Genomic DNA, 16,877 nt, shown 5'->3' with positions numbered 1-16,877 from the left:
CTCATAAACACATTTATTATCTATAAAGTTAAAGAACATTCGATGCAAACCCAAAAAAAGCTGCATCTAGCTTATAATCTCTTGAAAATGAAAACACAACAAACAACAAAACCATTTGTCTTAAAGAGATGGACCATCGTGCAGATATATATATAAAGTATACCTTAGTCCCATAGTTTTCAATGGCTGACTGTAGGTGATTTCATATGATAATGTAAATGTAAACGCATTACTTGTCTGAATTTCAACGGAATCATAAGCTGCTAGTCATAAAAATAATTTAGATCCTTGACTGATTAGAATGAATGAAATGCATTTATTTTTGGCCATGACAGAGATCTGATAATTTATTTGTTGTATTTCTGTTTTGCATAACATCCTTTACTGTATTCTAAAATGATCTGATATTAATTTTTGTATGGATTTTATTTTAAAGAGCTTTGGCTCATGTTAGCAGAAGTTTTACGATACATGAATATGCTTTAAGTTTTTCTTGCCTCATGGGTTTACATTATCTTAAAAATTAAAGCAATTCAACATTAATTTCACAGTGTGTCTGTGAAACTTTAAGGTACCATCGTAGTAGTTTTTGTACGTGCATGAACATCATGAAGGGTGACCACATTTTAGTTTTCCAAAAAGAGGACAGCGGGTGCGGGCGGGGTGGGGGGCTGGGGTGTGGTTGGTGGTTAAAGTAGTGCCCAAAGTAGTGCAATGATCATATCCCAAATATCAAAACTCAAAATGTCATTTCCATACCTAAAATACATATTTTACAGTTACGGTTATGCATAATGATCATAAACACAACTAAAAGCTTCCTACCAGTGGCCCTCCTGCACAAAACTTAACATCTAGCACAGTTGTATCATAGGCAGAATGCAAAATGTTTCAAAACAAGCATTTCAGTCAAATGTAATTTAAGCAACATTTGAAACCTTTAACCCACGGGGGAAAATCAACCCATTAACAGTTAAAAAAAATAGCCATATGAAAAAAATGCAGACTTGGCAACCCTGCATTCAACACGAGCTGCAGGAGTCAGATTTGACTGATCACGGGTTGAGGAGAGAGAGATAGACCATAGACAGATAGGCTGATAGACCATGCTGGAGGATCTGTTGCTCAGCTTAATGACAAATACCTGGGGTGTATTCCAGAAAGCAGGGTTAACTTACTGTGAACTAAACCCTGAACTCTCGGTTGATTAACCCCAAACCTTGCTTACTCAAGGTATGTGGTTCCAAAAATGCGTCCGGGAGTAAGTATCGACGAGTCACTATGGAAACGGACGCTAAGAAAAAGCGCGCCAAGCTGTTTCTTTCTTCTTCTTTTGTTCATTAGTTGTTTACATGGTTAGTGCATATCGCCACCTAATTGATGACCGTGATTTTATTTCCATGTAATCTTTAATCCTTGAGAATGTGAATTATATTTTTTGTTTTATGCTAATTATATATTAAGTCATATCAAATATGTATTTTGATTTAGAATTTAGACATTATAGAAAATCCATGTGTGAGATAATATAACATGTAATAAATAAAATAAAAAAAATTTTTATAAGTTAAACATTACCTTGTCATAATGTTTTATAATTTATACAGATAACTCTTATATATGGCAATAAAAGAAATAATCATAATAGAATAATGTTACCTTATTTATTACTTATATTAGTGCTTCCTCATTAACATATCAAAAAAAAAAAAAAATATATATATATATATATATATATATATATATATATATATATATATAATAAGCTATATTACATATTGTAATATTATATAATGCTGTGTGCTATCTGTCACGCCCACTGAAGGCTCGCTGAAGTGAACTAACCCTGGAACATAACCTGCTCCGGAGCAGGTTAAGTTCAGAGAGTGAGTTGCTATGAATACTAACCATACCCTGAAAGTTACCTCCATTTTTGGAACCGAAAGTTGAGGTTATCCACTTACTTACTCTTAAACATACCCGGGTATGTCACATAACCTGCTTTCTGGAATACCCCCCTGATCTTACTTTACACAGAGCGTGCATGATCACGTAAACAGAAGTGAAAGTGAACAGTGAGCGCTCATTCAGAAGAGATTTAAATACTCTGCGCATTGATAGATGCTCCCTGATGCGTGAAAATTATGCAATATTAGAATGTTTGCGGGAGCGGGCAGGACTGGACACAGACAGTCATGGGAGCGGGCAATAATGGTCAAAAATTCAGTGGAGCGGGATTAAGAAAACAGTTCCTTGCAGCGCTTTAATACAAAAACGCACACAATCATTGTCGACTTTAGAATGTAAAAGCTGAATCCCCAACAATTTTGGGCGAATCAGAAATCCCGGCTGGAGGCATTTTTTTTTAGGTCCAAAAAGACGACATGTCCAGGAAAAAAAGGGAAATTTGGTCACTCTAATGTCATGGCAACGTACAACACAAAGTACCTCACTTGGGAAACACTTAACGTAACGCGTAAATGCGCGTAACTAATCAAGCAAGCTAGTACGCATAGGCCACGAAGTGTTGGCGAAATAACACATTTGCAGACCAGAGGGAATAATATGGATTTTTTTCCCCAGAAAACTTCGTGCACAAAATAAATTCAAGTACTTTCAAGGACCTGTGTCAATTTATGTTTTTTTTTTTTTTTTTTTAACTGGAGGGAGCACATTTTTTTTTTTTTTTTTCAAAAAAAAAAAAAATTTCAGATTCACAAACTTTCAAGGATTTCAAGGACCCGTGCGAACCCTGATAAAATAAAAATGTTTAGTGCTAGTGCTAGTTTTGTTCTGCAATCAGGTAAGTAGAAAAGTGTGAGTTTGTATTCATGTATTTTGTTGTTGTTTTCTGCATTGATATTGTCTTATCTGAATCAGGAGAGAAATATGCACAGATCACACATTGTTCACAAGCAAAAAGAAGACATTATTTGTTTATTATTATTTTTAACTGGAGGGAGCACATTGTCTTTAAAATTGTGTTTAAAATTAAAATGCCTTAATGGATTAGTTTCATACAAACATTCAGCTTTTTGTTTCAAAAGACATTAAAGTTGCTTTGTTGTTGTTGTTTTTTATCAGCAGTTTGGACTCTCATTCTGACGGCACCCATTCACTGCAGAGGATCCACTGGTGAACAAATGTTTTAATGCTTTCCCAAATCTGTTCTGATGAAGATAAAATCACATCTGCAGCTTAGCTGGCCTGACTTAAAATTTTCATTTTTGGGTGAACTATTTTAATTACATTAAAGTTTTGAATCTTATACAAATCAAATGATATTGCATTTTATTCCATGATTTTGCTGATTGGAATAAATTGTCCTGTATTATTTGTCACTGTTATTATGTTGTCAACTTCTAACCATCTTCTTGCAGGTGAGAAGATTTGTTTCAGACTACAAGACTGCAGATAGCAGCAGAAGTCAAAACCGTATAGGTGTATCAAGACACAAACACATTTTTTTTTTTTAACCATTTAATTCAATTTATTGCTGCTTACAGCTTAGTGCCACATCTCATCCTCCCCTTGAATGTGAGCACCGAACAATCCTGTTAAAGTTCTCTATTAGAAGCCATCGGTGTTTGACCAGTCAAATAATTATCAGATTTTACAGTCAATCATATTTCAGAGCTTTCTTCAAGCAATAAATATTTGGGCTGCAATGTATCAAACACACTATCCAAAGTATCATGCAATAAACAATGCATGAAGATACATTTCCAGAGCAACCTGGTTTGCTGGTATAACAGAAAGTGCTTTGCTATAGTAGTTTTTATTTTTTTTAACCCAATGAAACATACATGTTTACAGATTTCAGTTGAGACACAACAGCACTAGAGGCACAAAATATACATCAACGGCATACATGTTTACAGATTTCAGTTGAGACACAACAGCACTAGAGGCACAAAATATACATGAAGGGAACTGCATTTCAGGTAGAAAATTTATATTAGAATATTACCTGTACACATACTGAGAAACCTTATTAATTCGGCAGTCAAATTAGCATTTCCAAACAGCAATACCTATACTTGTAAAGTAACCCATCTCTTGCATCCTGACTTACTAACCATTTCAATTTGCTATACAGAGACACAGCAACACAATTGGTTGCATGGATTGCTTCCTCAATTATGTTGTAGTTGCATTACACAAAGTGCTCTAAATCTTCCATGTCATGAATAAATATGAAATGCAGAAAACATAACTTATCTTCTTCACTGCAAAAACAAACCTAGCAGAATTATTCTGCGTTGTTAAAATCTGCAAACTTCAAATGGGAAACAAAATAAAATAAAATAAGTTAAGAAACAAACTTCTGTTTCTCAGTGCAGGCTTCTGATTGTGGCATTAGATTTCTACAAATTATACGACAATATAGTAGAATGGTGCTACAGCTTTTTGTTTTGACTGGAAAAGTGCATTTTATATGCATAGAGATGCAAGTACTGTATGTGTATGTGAAATCCATCTTTCACTTCAAAGTCCCAATCAGCCCTGAAAAATGTGAATTTCCTCTTCACTGAAGTCCAGCTCTTTGACTAACCTGTGAGAAAGTATACATTAAGAAAACAAATCAATACATTGCCCAAAAAGTAAAAAAAATGCCTCAAACAACTTCAGATATCTCAAATGTGTATATGCAAGAGATTAAAACAATGACTCACTGCACTGCTAACTCTGTGAATCCAGTTGGGCCACACACACACACTAAACATTTGGAGTCTTCAGGTCTCTCCAGGAAGTTCTGCAGCATACAAGCATCTATCCGCCCTCTTCTGCCTTTCCATGAGTCTGCACGCTCCGACAGAACGTACTCCACCTCAAACCTAAGATACATGACAGTTAAGATGCTGCCTAATGACAGACACATTTGAATCAACTTTGAATCAGAATTGAATTAAATAAATGACACTATTGTAGAGCTGCTTTACAGTTGAAATTGAATTTTTTTTTTTCAAACTGATGAATTTTGCAACATTAACACTTATTTTCCTGTTTATTACAGGTAAGCTACTTTGAAACAATTTGTATTGTATAAAAGCACTATATAAACACTTCATAGTAGACAGTGAGGGAGTTAACTAACTAGCTAACTAACTAAATAAATAACTGCACAGATTCCCACTGAGATCACTGTACTGTGACATTCCTGATAGAACGAACAGTCAGATATATAATGCGATAAATGATACCTTTCCTCTTTTGAGCAAAGTTCATCCAGCTGAGAGCACCAAAGTATGTCCCTCTCTTGACGGTTAAAGAACATCAGCTTGGTTTTTCTACAAAGAGAAACAGAAAAAAAAACTTTGATTAGTCAACTAATTTAATAGGTATTTATAGTCAATCTATCAATTATTTTCGGATTAATCTTAGTTAACTTACCAAAAAAAAAAAAAAAAAAAAACTAAGTTCTACCAATAATCTTCAACCAATCATTTTATTTCAAATTATTCCATTTTGTTTTACAAGTAAAATTTTTAATAAATGCATGCATTCATAAATTCCCAAGAATTAAAAGGCATCTACCATGAGGGCTGCTTTAACACTGCTTGGCAGTGACAGCTGCATATGATTGTAGGTGTCTTCAAAGCTTTTTTTCATTCAGCAGATTAAAATAGCAGCTTTAATACAAATCTGTATGAACGAACAATTGAAGTCACAACCATACTCAGGTAGCTGTGGTGACAGTATCAAAGATGGCAATGTCCATAACATCAGGAAGCTAACATCAGGAACTGACAGTATGTGATTAAATGCGGTATGAATTCCTCCATCAGATCTTTTAAACAACCAACAATGGCTTTAAAAGCTATGTAACCGAGTACAGAGAGTATGTTTGAGTCACACCTCACAACTTGCACCTGGTGACTCAAACTGTGAGTAAACTAGACTTATCAGTACAGTGTGGCTTTTAGGATGCTTTCACATTTGGTTTGATTGCCTAGTCTGAACCAGAGTTCGATTGCTCCCCCCTCCCCCTGCCCCTGCTGGACTGTGTTCATATTATTTTATTTGGGTCCGGACCGCGGTTCCTTTGCGTCAGCTAGCAGGTGTTTACCCCGTTGCTTAGTAACGGCAGCGCAGGAGAAGGCGGCAAATGCATAACATTGCTCTCTGCACTTTTATATATTTAAATTTTTGAACCGTTCAGTTGGTTTACAAATCTTCGGTACAAAACGGCACTAACATCTGTCTTACGAATGTACTGCAAATGATCTAAAGAATGCTGAAGGCGAACAGAAATGAGACATACAGCTCTCCGTTTGCAACTCGTCAGTCACGCTCATCAGGAAAGTGAGTGAAACACACATTTTAATCAAATAATACGTCATTAATAGTGGTTCACTTCCGCGATTTGGTACGACTGCATTCACATCATCAGCGAACTGTACCAGAGTTCACATGAACCATACCCCAGACTAACCTTTTTAAGTGGACTCGGGTACGGTTCGCGGGTGTGCACCCAAATTCGGAAGACAGGATTCACATCATCCAAACAAACCAAACTCTGACGTCAATCGAACCAAAAGTGCTAATGTGAAAGCACACTAAGATCACATACCGGTTCAGATTTCATGGTGACTTTAAGATGATGAACTAAAACTAAGGTTATGCTGCTATGACACCAGGGTAACTGACTTTATACCAGGGATAGGGTTGTGATGGTGAGGAAATGTTCCCACCGGTTAATCGACGTGTGACAACACCGGTAATACCGTTATTACCATGGGGCGTTCCCTCTTTTCCTCGCTTTCCTTTGCTTTTAAATAGCTTGTAAATGCGGCGTGCGCATTTTACTTTCACTTTTAAATAGTGGCAATTTAGCATAAAGCAATTGTTTGTTTGAATTTTCCCTCTTTTCCTCACTTTCATTTGCTTTTAAATAGCTTAAAAGCACCTGCGTATTAGTGGCAGTTCAGCGTCAAGTGCTTGAATGCAACAACAAAATACAATATCAAACTCACTTTAGCCTATATATAAAACATCAAACTTTTATTTACAAAACAAATAGAATTACACCATGCTATAAGGCAAGCTATGCCTAATATAAAATAACAAATAACTTGCATAAAGTTTAAATAGGTATACAAACTGGAAATAGGCTAAGTAAACATGTATAATATATAACCAAAAAAATAAGAAACGTAGAACGTTTATTAGCATAAAGAGTAAGAAAGCTTGGAGGCACGGCATACACCTTGATGTCAAATAAAATAAATAAATAAAGTTTAAATAAAGTAAAAATCAGCAAACAATGTAGAACCAATTAAATAAGAAACAAATGTTTAAAAAAAACTTCCAAAATCACCTTAGATAAACAGCGAAAGCCAACAGGGTTTTCAAAATCCAAAATATTGCCAAACAGGTGCTTTTGCATTTCGTTTCAAAACTAAATCATCCACCTTCGTCTTGTCTGTCTCACCTCTCTCTTCTTGTCAGTCAGCTCGACTCACTTTCCTCACTGGATAAATGAAATCTGATCTGTGATGCGACTGTCGTTGGGCACGCGGCATTGAGCAGCCGCGTTTAGTTTTTAATTGTAGTGTCTGTTCTTTTACTGAACTAAAATGATTTTTTATATATCTCAATCAAAACGACAGTGGGGTTTGGTGCCGCGTTGGGCAACTGACGCTACCGGTGTTGCGGTTTAACACCGGTATCACCGTCAGCACCGTCTATCGTGGCAGGCCTAACCAGGGATCCACGATATTTGATTTTGCCGATATCAGATATGCCGATATTTTTCAACTCATTTTTGCCAATATATATCCTTTTGTTGGGAAACAACACCGAGTCCCTCCTATGCAGAAATAATAAACTATTTTTTTTTTTTTTTTGAGTTTTTTTAACAAAAACTTACTTAGAATTAGAATTTAATTAAACTTGTTAGAATTACTTGTAAAAAAACAATAATGAAGTTAAATAGAAACAACTATAAATCAATCGCTGCATTTATTTCCACACAGATGCAGTGGTAACCTTAACATTTTATTTGAATTAATAATTTGAACTTGTATTTAAGTTTTCATTTTCTGTTTGAAAAAAAAAAAAAAAACATATTACACATTAATTAAAGATTCTGACCTTTAAATTAAAACATATTCATCATTTTATGACACCAGTTACTTCTTCATTTAATCAGAAACACAATCTTAATGTCATTTGCGTATTTTACTTTCATTTTATTACAAATAGGCCAACAATACCCCCTAAGTGAATGAAACACCTCACCAGATGGGCATTAGGACCTGGGGGAGACACTTGTTGTGGTTGCCACTGCATGCACTAGTGATTGTTTACTTTATCACACACACCAGAGGCATCATTCTGTATGCGATTTCTCAGATTAAATACGGCGATCCAAAACTGTAAATCTAATCACCATTTAGGCAAAATTTAGCTTCAAGAATGACCACACTGCTGACGTGATCTTAGCGCTAACACACCCAGAGCACTTTTGAGTTATTTGTCTTTTCAGCAAGCCATATCGTCATAACTTTTCATAATCGCACTGATGCCGATAATTACATTTTAAGCCATTATCAGCCGTTTCCAATAATGTTCCGATAATATTGTGCATCCCTGCTTTATGCATTGATTAAAACCACCTTGACACCAGCAAAATTTGCTTTTCGATTGGTGACTTAAATAGTGCATGTTGTTTGATGTGTTTTTCAGATTTGTACAGTGCAGACCTGATTGATGTGAGGTCCTGAAAAGCCAGCCGTATGAGACGAGCCATGGGTGTGAAACCCGTGCCAGCCGCTAGCATGTAGAGATGAGTGACATCACGCAGGATACGCATAGTGAAGGATCCCTCCGGACCGCCTACTGACAGAGAGGATCCTGGAACAAACCAGAAACATGACAGGAGTTAGTAAGGTTTGTTTGTGATTCAATGCAATTCCAGTTTTCATGGTTATTTTCAATTTGAAAATTACTATTTGTTTTTGTACTATGAATTACTATTATTTATTTGCACTTTTGTTCTTTCTGTATGTGCAAAACAGGGTTGTGAGCCATGAGCTGAGAAACTTTTTAGCTTTAATTCAATTCAAATTGGAACTGAGATACCAAACGGAGACTACCATTAACATTTAAGTTTGAATTAAAAAAAAAAAAAAAAAAAAAATTGAGAATTAAAGTAAACTAAAATTCAAAGAAATCTATATCCTTAATAAGTGTAATTATAGTTTTAGAGATCTTACAAACATGTTTACTGACAAGGCTGGGGTTCCAGTTCCAGCTCATGAATTGCATGGTGAAAAATCGTGTAATACTGTTTCCTTCTTAAAAAAAAAAAAAAAATGGATATAGGAAGTTACAAACCAATAGGGAGGTTGGCGAGATGTGAGGTCAACAATCCATCAGGATACATCTTTATCATGAGATGTAAGTCTGAGGCCATTTCAGCACTAGATCGTGAGGGAGGTATTAGCGTTTGATCCACTGGTGTGTAAGGTTTCACAACATCTGTACCTGCTCACCAAACACAAAATAATCAGCCTGCATTCACAACACTCCATAAAACCATCACCTTCCATTGGATATCTTTAGATGTGTGACAAAGTGACACATTACCCTGGAGAGAGGTTTTGAGGTAGACGTGTCTTCCCACAGGAACTTGCATATGTGACCCTGGTGGAAGTTGTAATCGCAAGACCTGTGTGTCATGTGTGACATCTGTTTTCGAAACCAACACACATTCCCTGTAGAAGAGTTCTGTGATGAAACAAATGTTATTAAACATTACTACTATTATTCATTTATGTTTTACCAAGCTATTTCTTTCAAAGACCTAGAAGCCCAAAATATTACAACAGCAACAAATGTCATATAAAATGACAGAAATATGAAAAATACATGGAAATGCACTAACTAGCTATATATTAAAATATTGGTATCAGCCAAACCATCTGGTCTAGAAATGTTCAATGGTAATAAGGTTTGTAAATTTAGAGTTTAAATGTGTTCAAGGGGCAACAGATACAAAGAACTTTACAAACTCAGTCCTTGTTTTAGGCACTGATGCACATAATATATGCTTCTATTTTAAGCAGTCATGTATATTTGATTGAATATGAACACCTTTAATGGTGGATTTTTTCCCCCTCTATATTTAGAACCAATTCTGAATGTATGAAATATTGCAAAATCAACAGAAATAAACACAAGACAAAATTTAATGTAGAAGCACAAGAGTAAAACATCACCACACTGATCTGAATTTGCTTTAGGAATAATGTGTCTTTGATTATATATATTAAAATAAAGAATAATAATAATAAGAGACCAACACTGAGCCTTGTGGTACCCCTTTACTTCATGTGAAAAATGTTTTATATCTCAAACATGTTCCTCTATATCTTTACAAAATTAAACAGCAAATTCTCAGAAATTTAGATATTAGTCAGAAAATTTAGATCATAGGTTTGTTACTCACCACGATCTTTACACTGAATAAATGTGTCATGGTGTTCTAGTGGTTGCCCCACTTTCGTCCACTTTTCTTTGACAGATTTGTGGAGACACACCTGAACTTTTCCTATGGAGTGGGCTGTCTGAACTATAAGCACAGGACAAAAGAGAAACACTTCTTAAGAATGAGAAAAATAAATGATTGATAATTTCCAATAAGGATATAGTGTAAATAGCAGTACCATGTATATGCCATAATAACAAAAACTGTAATGAATCAGTAGAAGGTAATGTACACAACACCGCAATGGATCACAATAATATCAGTTTATATCATCACTGTACCATGGTACAGCCACAGTACTTTTTGTACAGCTCATTTTCTAAATATTTCTACATTTAACACAAAAAGCATGTCTAATTTAACATACTACTCACCATCCACACTTCCTTGAACTTCACTGGACAGGCCTATAAAAAGGAACAGTGTTATCAACTATTATAGCATGTTATAACAGATATAGAGCAATACACAACAATGTTCACGTCTCAGTGGCTGGAGAAGTGCAGAAAGACCCACGCCAGTAGAGAAGGTACGACATCTTCCCTAAGAGTATGTCCACCCGAAGAGTATCATCCTGCAGATCCACCACTGCACAGCCAACGCTGGGAATCTGGTGGAGGGGGGATAAAACAATGTTTTAATAAATTTTTTAAAAATTCCTTTTCTTCTTCTTTTATATTTTAGAAAAACCAACCAGACAACCACTGCATTTTATGCGAATGAGTTGACACCAACCTTTCGCTTGGTGTGAACAACAATATTGACAGTTCCATCTGTCTGGAACCAATCATACCTAAAATTCAAGAAAAAAATATAAAAAGAATCAGTCAGTATGGCTTCAATTAGGTGAGGCTGACAAGTTTATTTTCTTTTTTCCTAATTTTTGTCTAGCGTAAATATTTCTTTATTCATTCATTTTAATATAATGTAATTATTTAGTTTTTCATAAAATACCTTTTAGAGCCCTGTTAGTAAACTGTCTGAGTAGTTAAAATAACTCTCTGATTCACAGAATGAATCTACCTGGGATCAAACATGTAGTCAACAATACCAGCCAAGACCATTATTCATTATTCACCACAACTAGCCCTAAATGCTGCATAACAGAATAATAAGTCTGAATAAAACACAGACCAGCTGATACTGTACCAAGGAATGAGTCTGGGGTGTAAATCGGATTGTTCGTCACGATACGATATCGATTCTCATACCCAGCGATGCGATATTTTCCGATACCTCAAAAAATTCTAAGATACGATTACAATTCGATTCGATACAGGAGTATATCGATCGATATATCGATATTTTGATATTTTATATCTATTTTAAACAACCATCTACATTTTTATTAACTCACAAATGCAACCAAAATATATAACATGAACATTTATCTGAAAATTTTACATTCTGTACCTCAGTTGGGTGGGGAGTACATTCACAACAAAAAAATAGGCCTACACATTTTTTTTTTTTTTTTAATAATAATAAAGAAAATAAACAATTGGAAAAACAACTCAGTGCTCAGTGCTAAAAATCTGCAATAGCAGAAAATAACTACAATACAACAAAGACACAAGTTCAATAAACAGCGCTTTTCAGGTTTTTCAGCTCAGTCTAAAATACATTTTCAGGTAAGCTACAGAAATGTAATGGGCTAATCACATGTAAAATAACTGCACAGTCTTCACTCTATAAATTAAATATAGATGAATCATTTCTGATGTTATAACGGTTATTTAGTCAGGAGCAGTGAGCACTTGTATTTTTCTTTGACAGCATTAGTTTTATTATTAGTTTGCTTTCACTTTAAGAACGAAGCACAGATTTAATATACTGATACACACGCCTTTTCTTTCTCAACTGTTTACATTAAGACATATGCCTAATGACTGTGTTTACTAGGATATTCGTCAAAATGCGCATTTTGGTTTAATTTTGTCTGTATTTATTCATCCATGCACAAAAAAAGCGGATTTAGTATTCACGCGGTCTAGACACGGCTGTCTGTGTGCGTGCACGCGCTTCAGATGTGTGCGCTGAAAACTTCTCACACAGCGCTCGACTGTTCCACCAACAATCCCGAGCTCTTTTATGCTTCACCTTGTGCCTTCGGACAAGGGCAGTCCTTATATCGAGTCCTGGTACGTGAGTTTGAGCGAGAATGCACGCGTTGGCGGTAATGCATAGATGGACATTATGTGGAAATGTGGACAGTGCCAAATAAGGTGCCTATTTATACCACAGATATCGATATTTTACGTGTGGCATCAATGCATCGTATCGTCAGGCATCGTATCGATGAATCGTTACACCCCTACATGAGTCACTCAGTATAACTTTATTATAATCATGACATAAGGGGAAAAACATACCGAGGGCGATGATCTTTGGCAGGGAGAGGAGCAGGTAAAGGCTCCTGTCTTAAAGGTGAAGGAACAGACAAACCTGGTATGAAAAGTACCACACAGAGAATTACTCTTCATGAATCAAACAAGTAATAGCATACTCAGCATTTATAACTAGAAATCTGCATAGTTGAACTAGGGCTTTGATGTCATACCATTCATGTGAGTGCTTTCCGTCTTCTCTGTCTGAGCTGCAGGAACCAAAGAACCATGTAATACGATATCAAAAATCTTATTTCGGGTTTGATTCTGAATCGATAGGAATATTTCAATCTGTTAACAGTAAGTTAATTAGTACACAAAATATTTCAACTACTGATTATTTCAAGCAAAAACTTGATGTGCAGGCCGTAAGGCAATATGTTTGTATCAGAATAATTATATATTATCACAAAATGAATGAATTTCACTGAATTCTTTTCTATTGCCAAAAGAGCTTAGAACCTTGAAGAGCAGGGTTGGGCTTCACTGCCATCCTCCCCACCAGACACTCCTTCAGCATAGACTCGTAGTTCACCCACCGATGGACTGGGTGGACAGAATCAGAAATAACAACAACAACAACAACAACAACAACAATAATAATAATAATAATAATATGTATACTGTAACAACGTACTTATAATAATTTGCAAGCTATTCGTCTATAGTTAATTCATAGTTTATAAATACAAGTCAAGTGTTTCTAAATTGTTTTCAAATACATTACACAAAAATGTGTACCAATTCACTTTATAAATAAACATGTCTTTTTTTTTATTAATTAATAACTTTTCATAAATGTTCTCATGAACCATTACTCTGGTTTAAAAATCAGACTATCTTCAATGTTTATATATAGATACTTGTATGAAACATTTACACATTAAATAAATGTATGTTTTAATACATGCTGAAATGTAAAAAGCAGCTGTTCAACATACAAGTGAGTCACCAACGATAAATGTGAAATGCTATTTTATTGCTCGCAAATTCATCAGAATCAACAGATTAATTCCATAAATTATATTATTTTTATTAAATAAGTATTTGTAAACATTTGTACAACTATACAGTTAAAGAGTTGTTCATATGCAGATGTTTCACATTTAAATGTAAGTAAATGTGCATGTGGTAGAACCACACTTAAAATACATTCAAATGCACATCAGATCATGTTGTTTAAATATAACTATATTAATAATGATAACTCTTTTCATATGAGCAAATTAAAAGGGGGGGAAACAATGTAAAGTCTATTTATACTCTATGAATTAACTAGTTTGCACATTATAAGTAACTGTACACTTAACAAACTGGCACATCTTTTGAGATCAAAAAATGGACTGTTTTCTGAAACCACCGTTAAACACTCTGCTCAGGGAGAATTTACCTGGTCAAACAGGTCAGTGCTATCAATCCCAGCAGCCCTCATTAACTCCTCCTCCCCACCAGGGTGGAAATCCATGTAGGCACTCACGTTATAGACCATACCTACAGAAAACACACAAGCATAGAGAGTCATGTGTACCTCTGACACAGCTCCAACATACCACACAAACAGAACTGAAAGAAGTCACTCATGCTCACCATGGCGGCATTTATTTAATGAACAGCTTATTAATATATTATATTAATTATTATATTAATTTAAAATATTGGTTTTCTATTTTAATATATTCCTAATTTACTTCTGTATTTGCATAAGTGCATTTTCAGCATCATTTAGAAATCATTGTAATAAGCCAATTTGCCGCTCAAGAAACATTTCTTCTTATTACTGTCAAAGTTGAAAACAGTTGTGCTGCTTAAAGAATTCATTAAAAATATCTTCATTTGTGTTCCAAAGATGAACAAAGGTCTTCCGGGTTTGGAAAGACATGAAGGTGAGTAATTACAGACAGAATTTTCATTTTTGGGTGAACTAACCCTTTAATATTTTTGTGGGAGCAAAGATATATTTATTTTATCTATTTTTTTTTTTTTTAGGACAGCCTCTTTTTGAACAGAACATTTTTATTTTATTATTATTTTTGTATATTCGAAATGTGTTAATACATTCGATAGATTAAATGTAGTGTTTTTGAATTCCTTTTTAAAAGTTCCACTGAATCCAAACTCGACCAAAATACATTCCCAACAGGTTTTCTGTAAATTCACCTCAGTAAGCACAGAAAGAGTTGTGTTCGTGGTGTGTATTTTGGCATTCTACCTCTGATGCAGGTCCAGCAGTCGTTTCTGGTGTTGTGTTTCTTCAGCTCCTCTTCTGTCACCTCAATCAGTCGACCTCTCAGTCCGGTCAGATCACGTCCACTCTTGGTCAGTCGGATCCAATCCAGGAGACTGTGACCTGGCTTTAGCGCCACCTGTATTCAATACACACAGCACTTAAATACAGAGCCGTCTCATTTAAATCACTCTTTAAATGACCCCTATAAGGATTATTTAGTTTAAGGTACCAACCTTATTTCTGGACTGTCCGGTTGGTGTGACTCTCTGCTGGGATCCAGCTGCCGGAAAAGACTGAGAGGGTACATTGAGCATCTCTGATGCTTTCAAACAAATCCAGTTCCTGAGAAAACCTGTCCAAGTACACTAAATATCACTGACCAGACGACAGAACCTGGCAAAACACACTAGCTATCACTATTTTGAGAAGATACACTTTAATGCCACTGATCAGAGGAGTTTACTTATGAGGAAGTGTTATGAGAGTGTTATGAAATGCGGCTTCCTCATTTTGTCAGGTGGGTTTATTTTTGGAGCTAACGAACATGACAACATGATCCAATTGAACTGCTCTGAAAACACACAAACACAGAGAAATGTAACAACCACTAGCGCTGATACTAGTGTCGCGACATAACCGACAGCAGCTGCAGCACTGTCCGAGTACTCAAAAACCTGTCGCCAACATATGACGTCATAGCATTCTGATTTCATAATAAAAGACGAACGTTATTAGAATTAAATACGAATACTTAAATAAATTTACACAGCTTAAATTTATATTGGTATATCAATATTTAAAAAAATAGCTTGTGATGGAGATTTTGTTTCCATGCGTGTATAAGTGACAATATTTGCAACATTTACCTTTATATTAATCTTCTTTTTTCCCAACTAGACCGAAAAAAAAAAATGTTCATAAACAAAAATCTGTTATGTGAAGTCAATTGTGTTCTCAGAGCAGTTCAATTGGATCATGTCGTCATGTTCGTTAGCTCAATATATGTATATATGCCAATTAAGTTAACTTTGAACCACATTTCAGATGATTTTTTTTGTCCGCAATACTTCGGGTTTTTATTGTTTGAAAGTGTATTTAAAACTCACCAGACACAACACTGGATATGACAGAAAGGACAACTTAAATCTTTCCTCTGTTTGCAGCTCTGTTATCTTCCTCATCTTCTTCCTCAAAGTCCTCATCATCTTCCTTTAGCATCCCAGTGATATAACTTTTACGATCAGTGGTTTCAGAAAACATTACATATAATTATCAATCTGATAAAATACATTGCTCTCCTCTGTGGCATTTTGACAGCGGCACATGCTGACGGGCAAGACTTTTATTAATAGCTAATCTGTTTAATCCCGCCAAAGAGTTAACATTTCAAAATAAAAGTCTCAAACGTCAAGAATGTTTCTGTTTATAATTCTGCACAAATGCAGTTTTAATTTACAAAGAAAACTAAAACAACATTTAATGTCCTTCCACCTTCCAAACAGTGTTTGTTAATATATATATATATATATATATATATATATATATATATATATTTTATATATTTTTGTATTTTTTTTTTTTTTTTTTTTTTTTTTTTTTTTTTTTTTATAAATGCCTAATAACTCAGACATTACAGCAAGGATGCAGAAATGGTTTTGATGAAAACACAAGTGTACATTTTACAGTGTTTGCCAAAAATGCATTGGGCAAAACATGAATTTTAACAAATTCTTTGATGAACTGATACACAACAAAAAGTGTCCTGAAC

The 16,877-nt window shown here is 34.9% G+C and overlaps 1 protein-coding gene across 2 annotated transcripts; it reads right to left on the bottom strand.

The window, feature by feature from the left end:
- Positions 1 to 3,938: 3,938 nt before the first annotated feature.
- On the bottom strand, positions 3,939 to 16,458 carry LOC109053634 (cytochrome b5 reductase 4). 2 transcript variants are annotated; one of them, XM_042740356.1, is made up of 17 exons: positions 16,216 to 16,458; positions 15,343 to 15,461; positions 15,092 to 15,245; positions 14,273 to 14,373; positions 13,345 to 13,429; positions 13,056 to 13,091; positions 12,868 to 12,940; positions 11,231 to 11,288; positions 11,012 to 11,105; positions 10,870 to 10,902; positions 10,457 to 10,579; positions 9,595 to 9,735; positions 9,343 to 9,492; positions 8,709 to 8,859; positions 5,205 to 5,291; positions 4,677 to 4,838; positions 3,939 to 4,555 (listed from the first exon to the last, which is right to left on the bottom strand). In XM_042740356.1, exons 2-17 carry the CDS (start codon positions 15,421 to 15,423, stop codon positions 4,501 to 4,503), a joined length of 1,584 nt encoding a protein of 527 aa, XP_042596290.1. In that variant the 5' UTR covers positions 15,424 to 15,461; positions 16,216 to 16,458; the 3' UTR covers positions 3,939 to 4,500. The 2 variants fall into 2 exon arrangements, with proteins under 2 accessions (XP_042596290.1, XP_042596291.1); XM_042740357.1 differs by lacking the exon at positions 16,216 to 16,458 and having other exon boundaries at positions 15,343 to 15,804.
- Between the last annotated feature and the right edge of the window lie 419 nt (positions 16,459 to 16,877).

This window comes from Cyprinus carpio, chromosome B16 (genome assembly GCF_018340385.1).
Source record: "Cyprinus carpio isolate SPL01 chromosome B16, ASM1834038v1, whole genome shotgun sequence".
Lineage (NCBI taxonomy): Eukaryota > Metazoa > Chordata > Actinopteri > Cypriniformes > Cyprinidae > Cyprinus > Cyprinus carpio.
This window is presented reverse-complemented; position numbering and strand designations above follow the sequence as displayed.

Excerpts from the sequence above, each read along its gene's own strand:
- LOC109053634 (XM_042740356.1), bottom strand. The coding sequence starts at position 15,423 with ATGCTCAATGTACCCTCTCAGTCTTTTCCGGCAGCTGGATCCCAGCAG. Across the intron at positions 9,736-10,456 it reads TATTCAGTGTAAAGATCGTG|AACTCTTCTACAGGGAATGT; the intron begins GTGAGTAACAAA and ends GTTTCATCACAG. Across the intron at positions 4,839-5,204 it reads CTTTGCTCAAAAGAGGAAAG|GTTTGAGGTGGAGTACGTTC; the intron begins GTATCATTTATC and ends CATGTATCTTAG.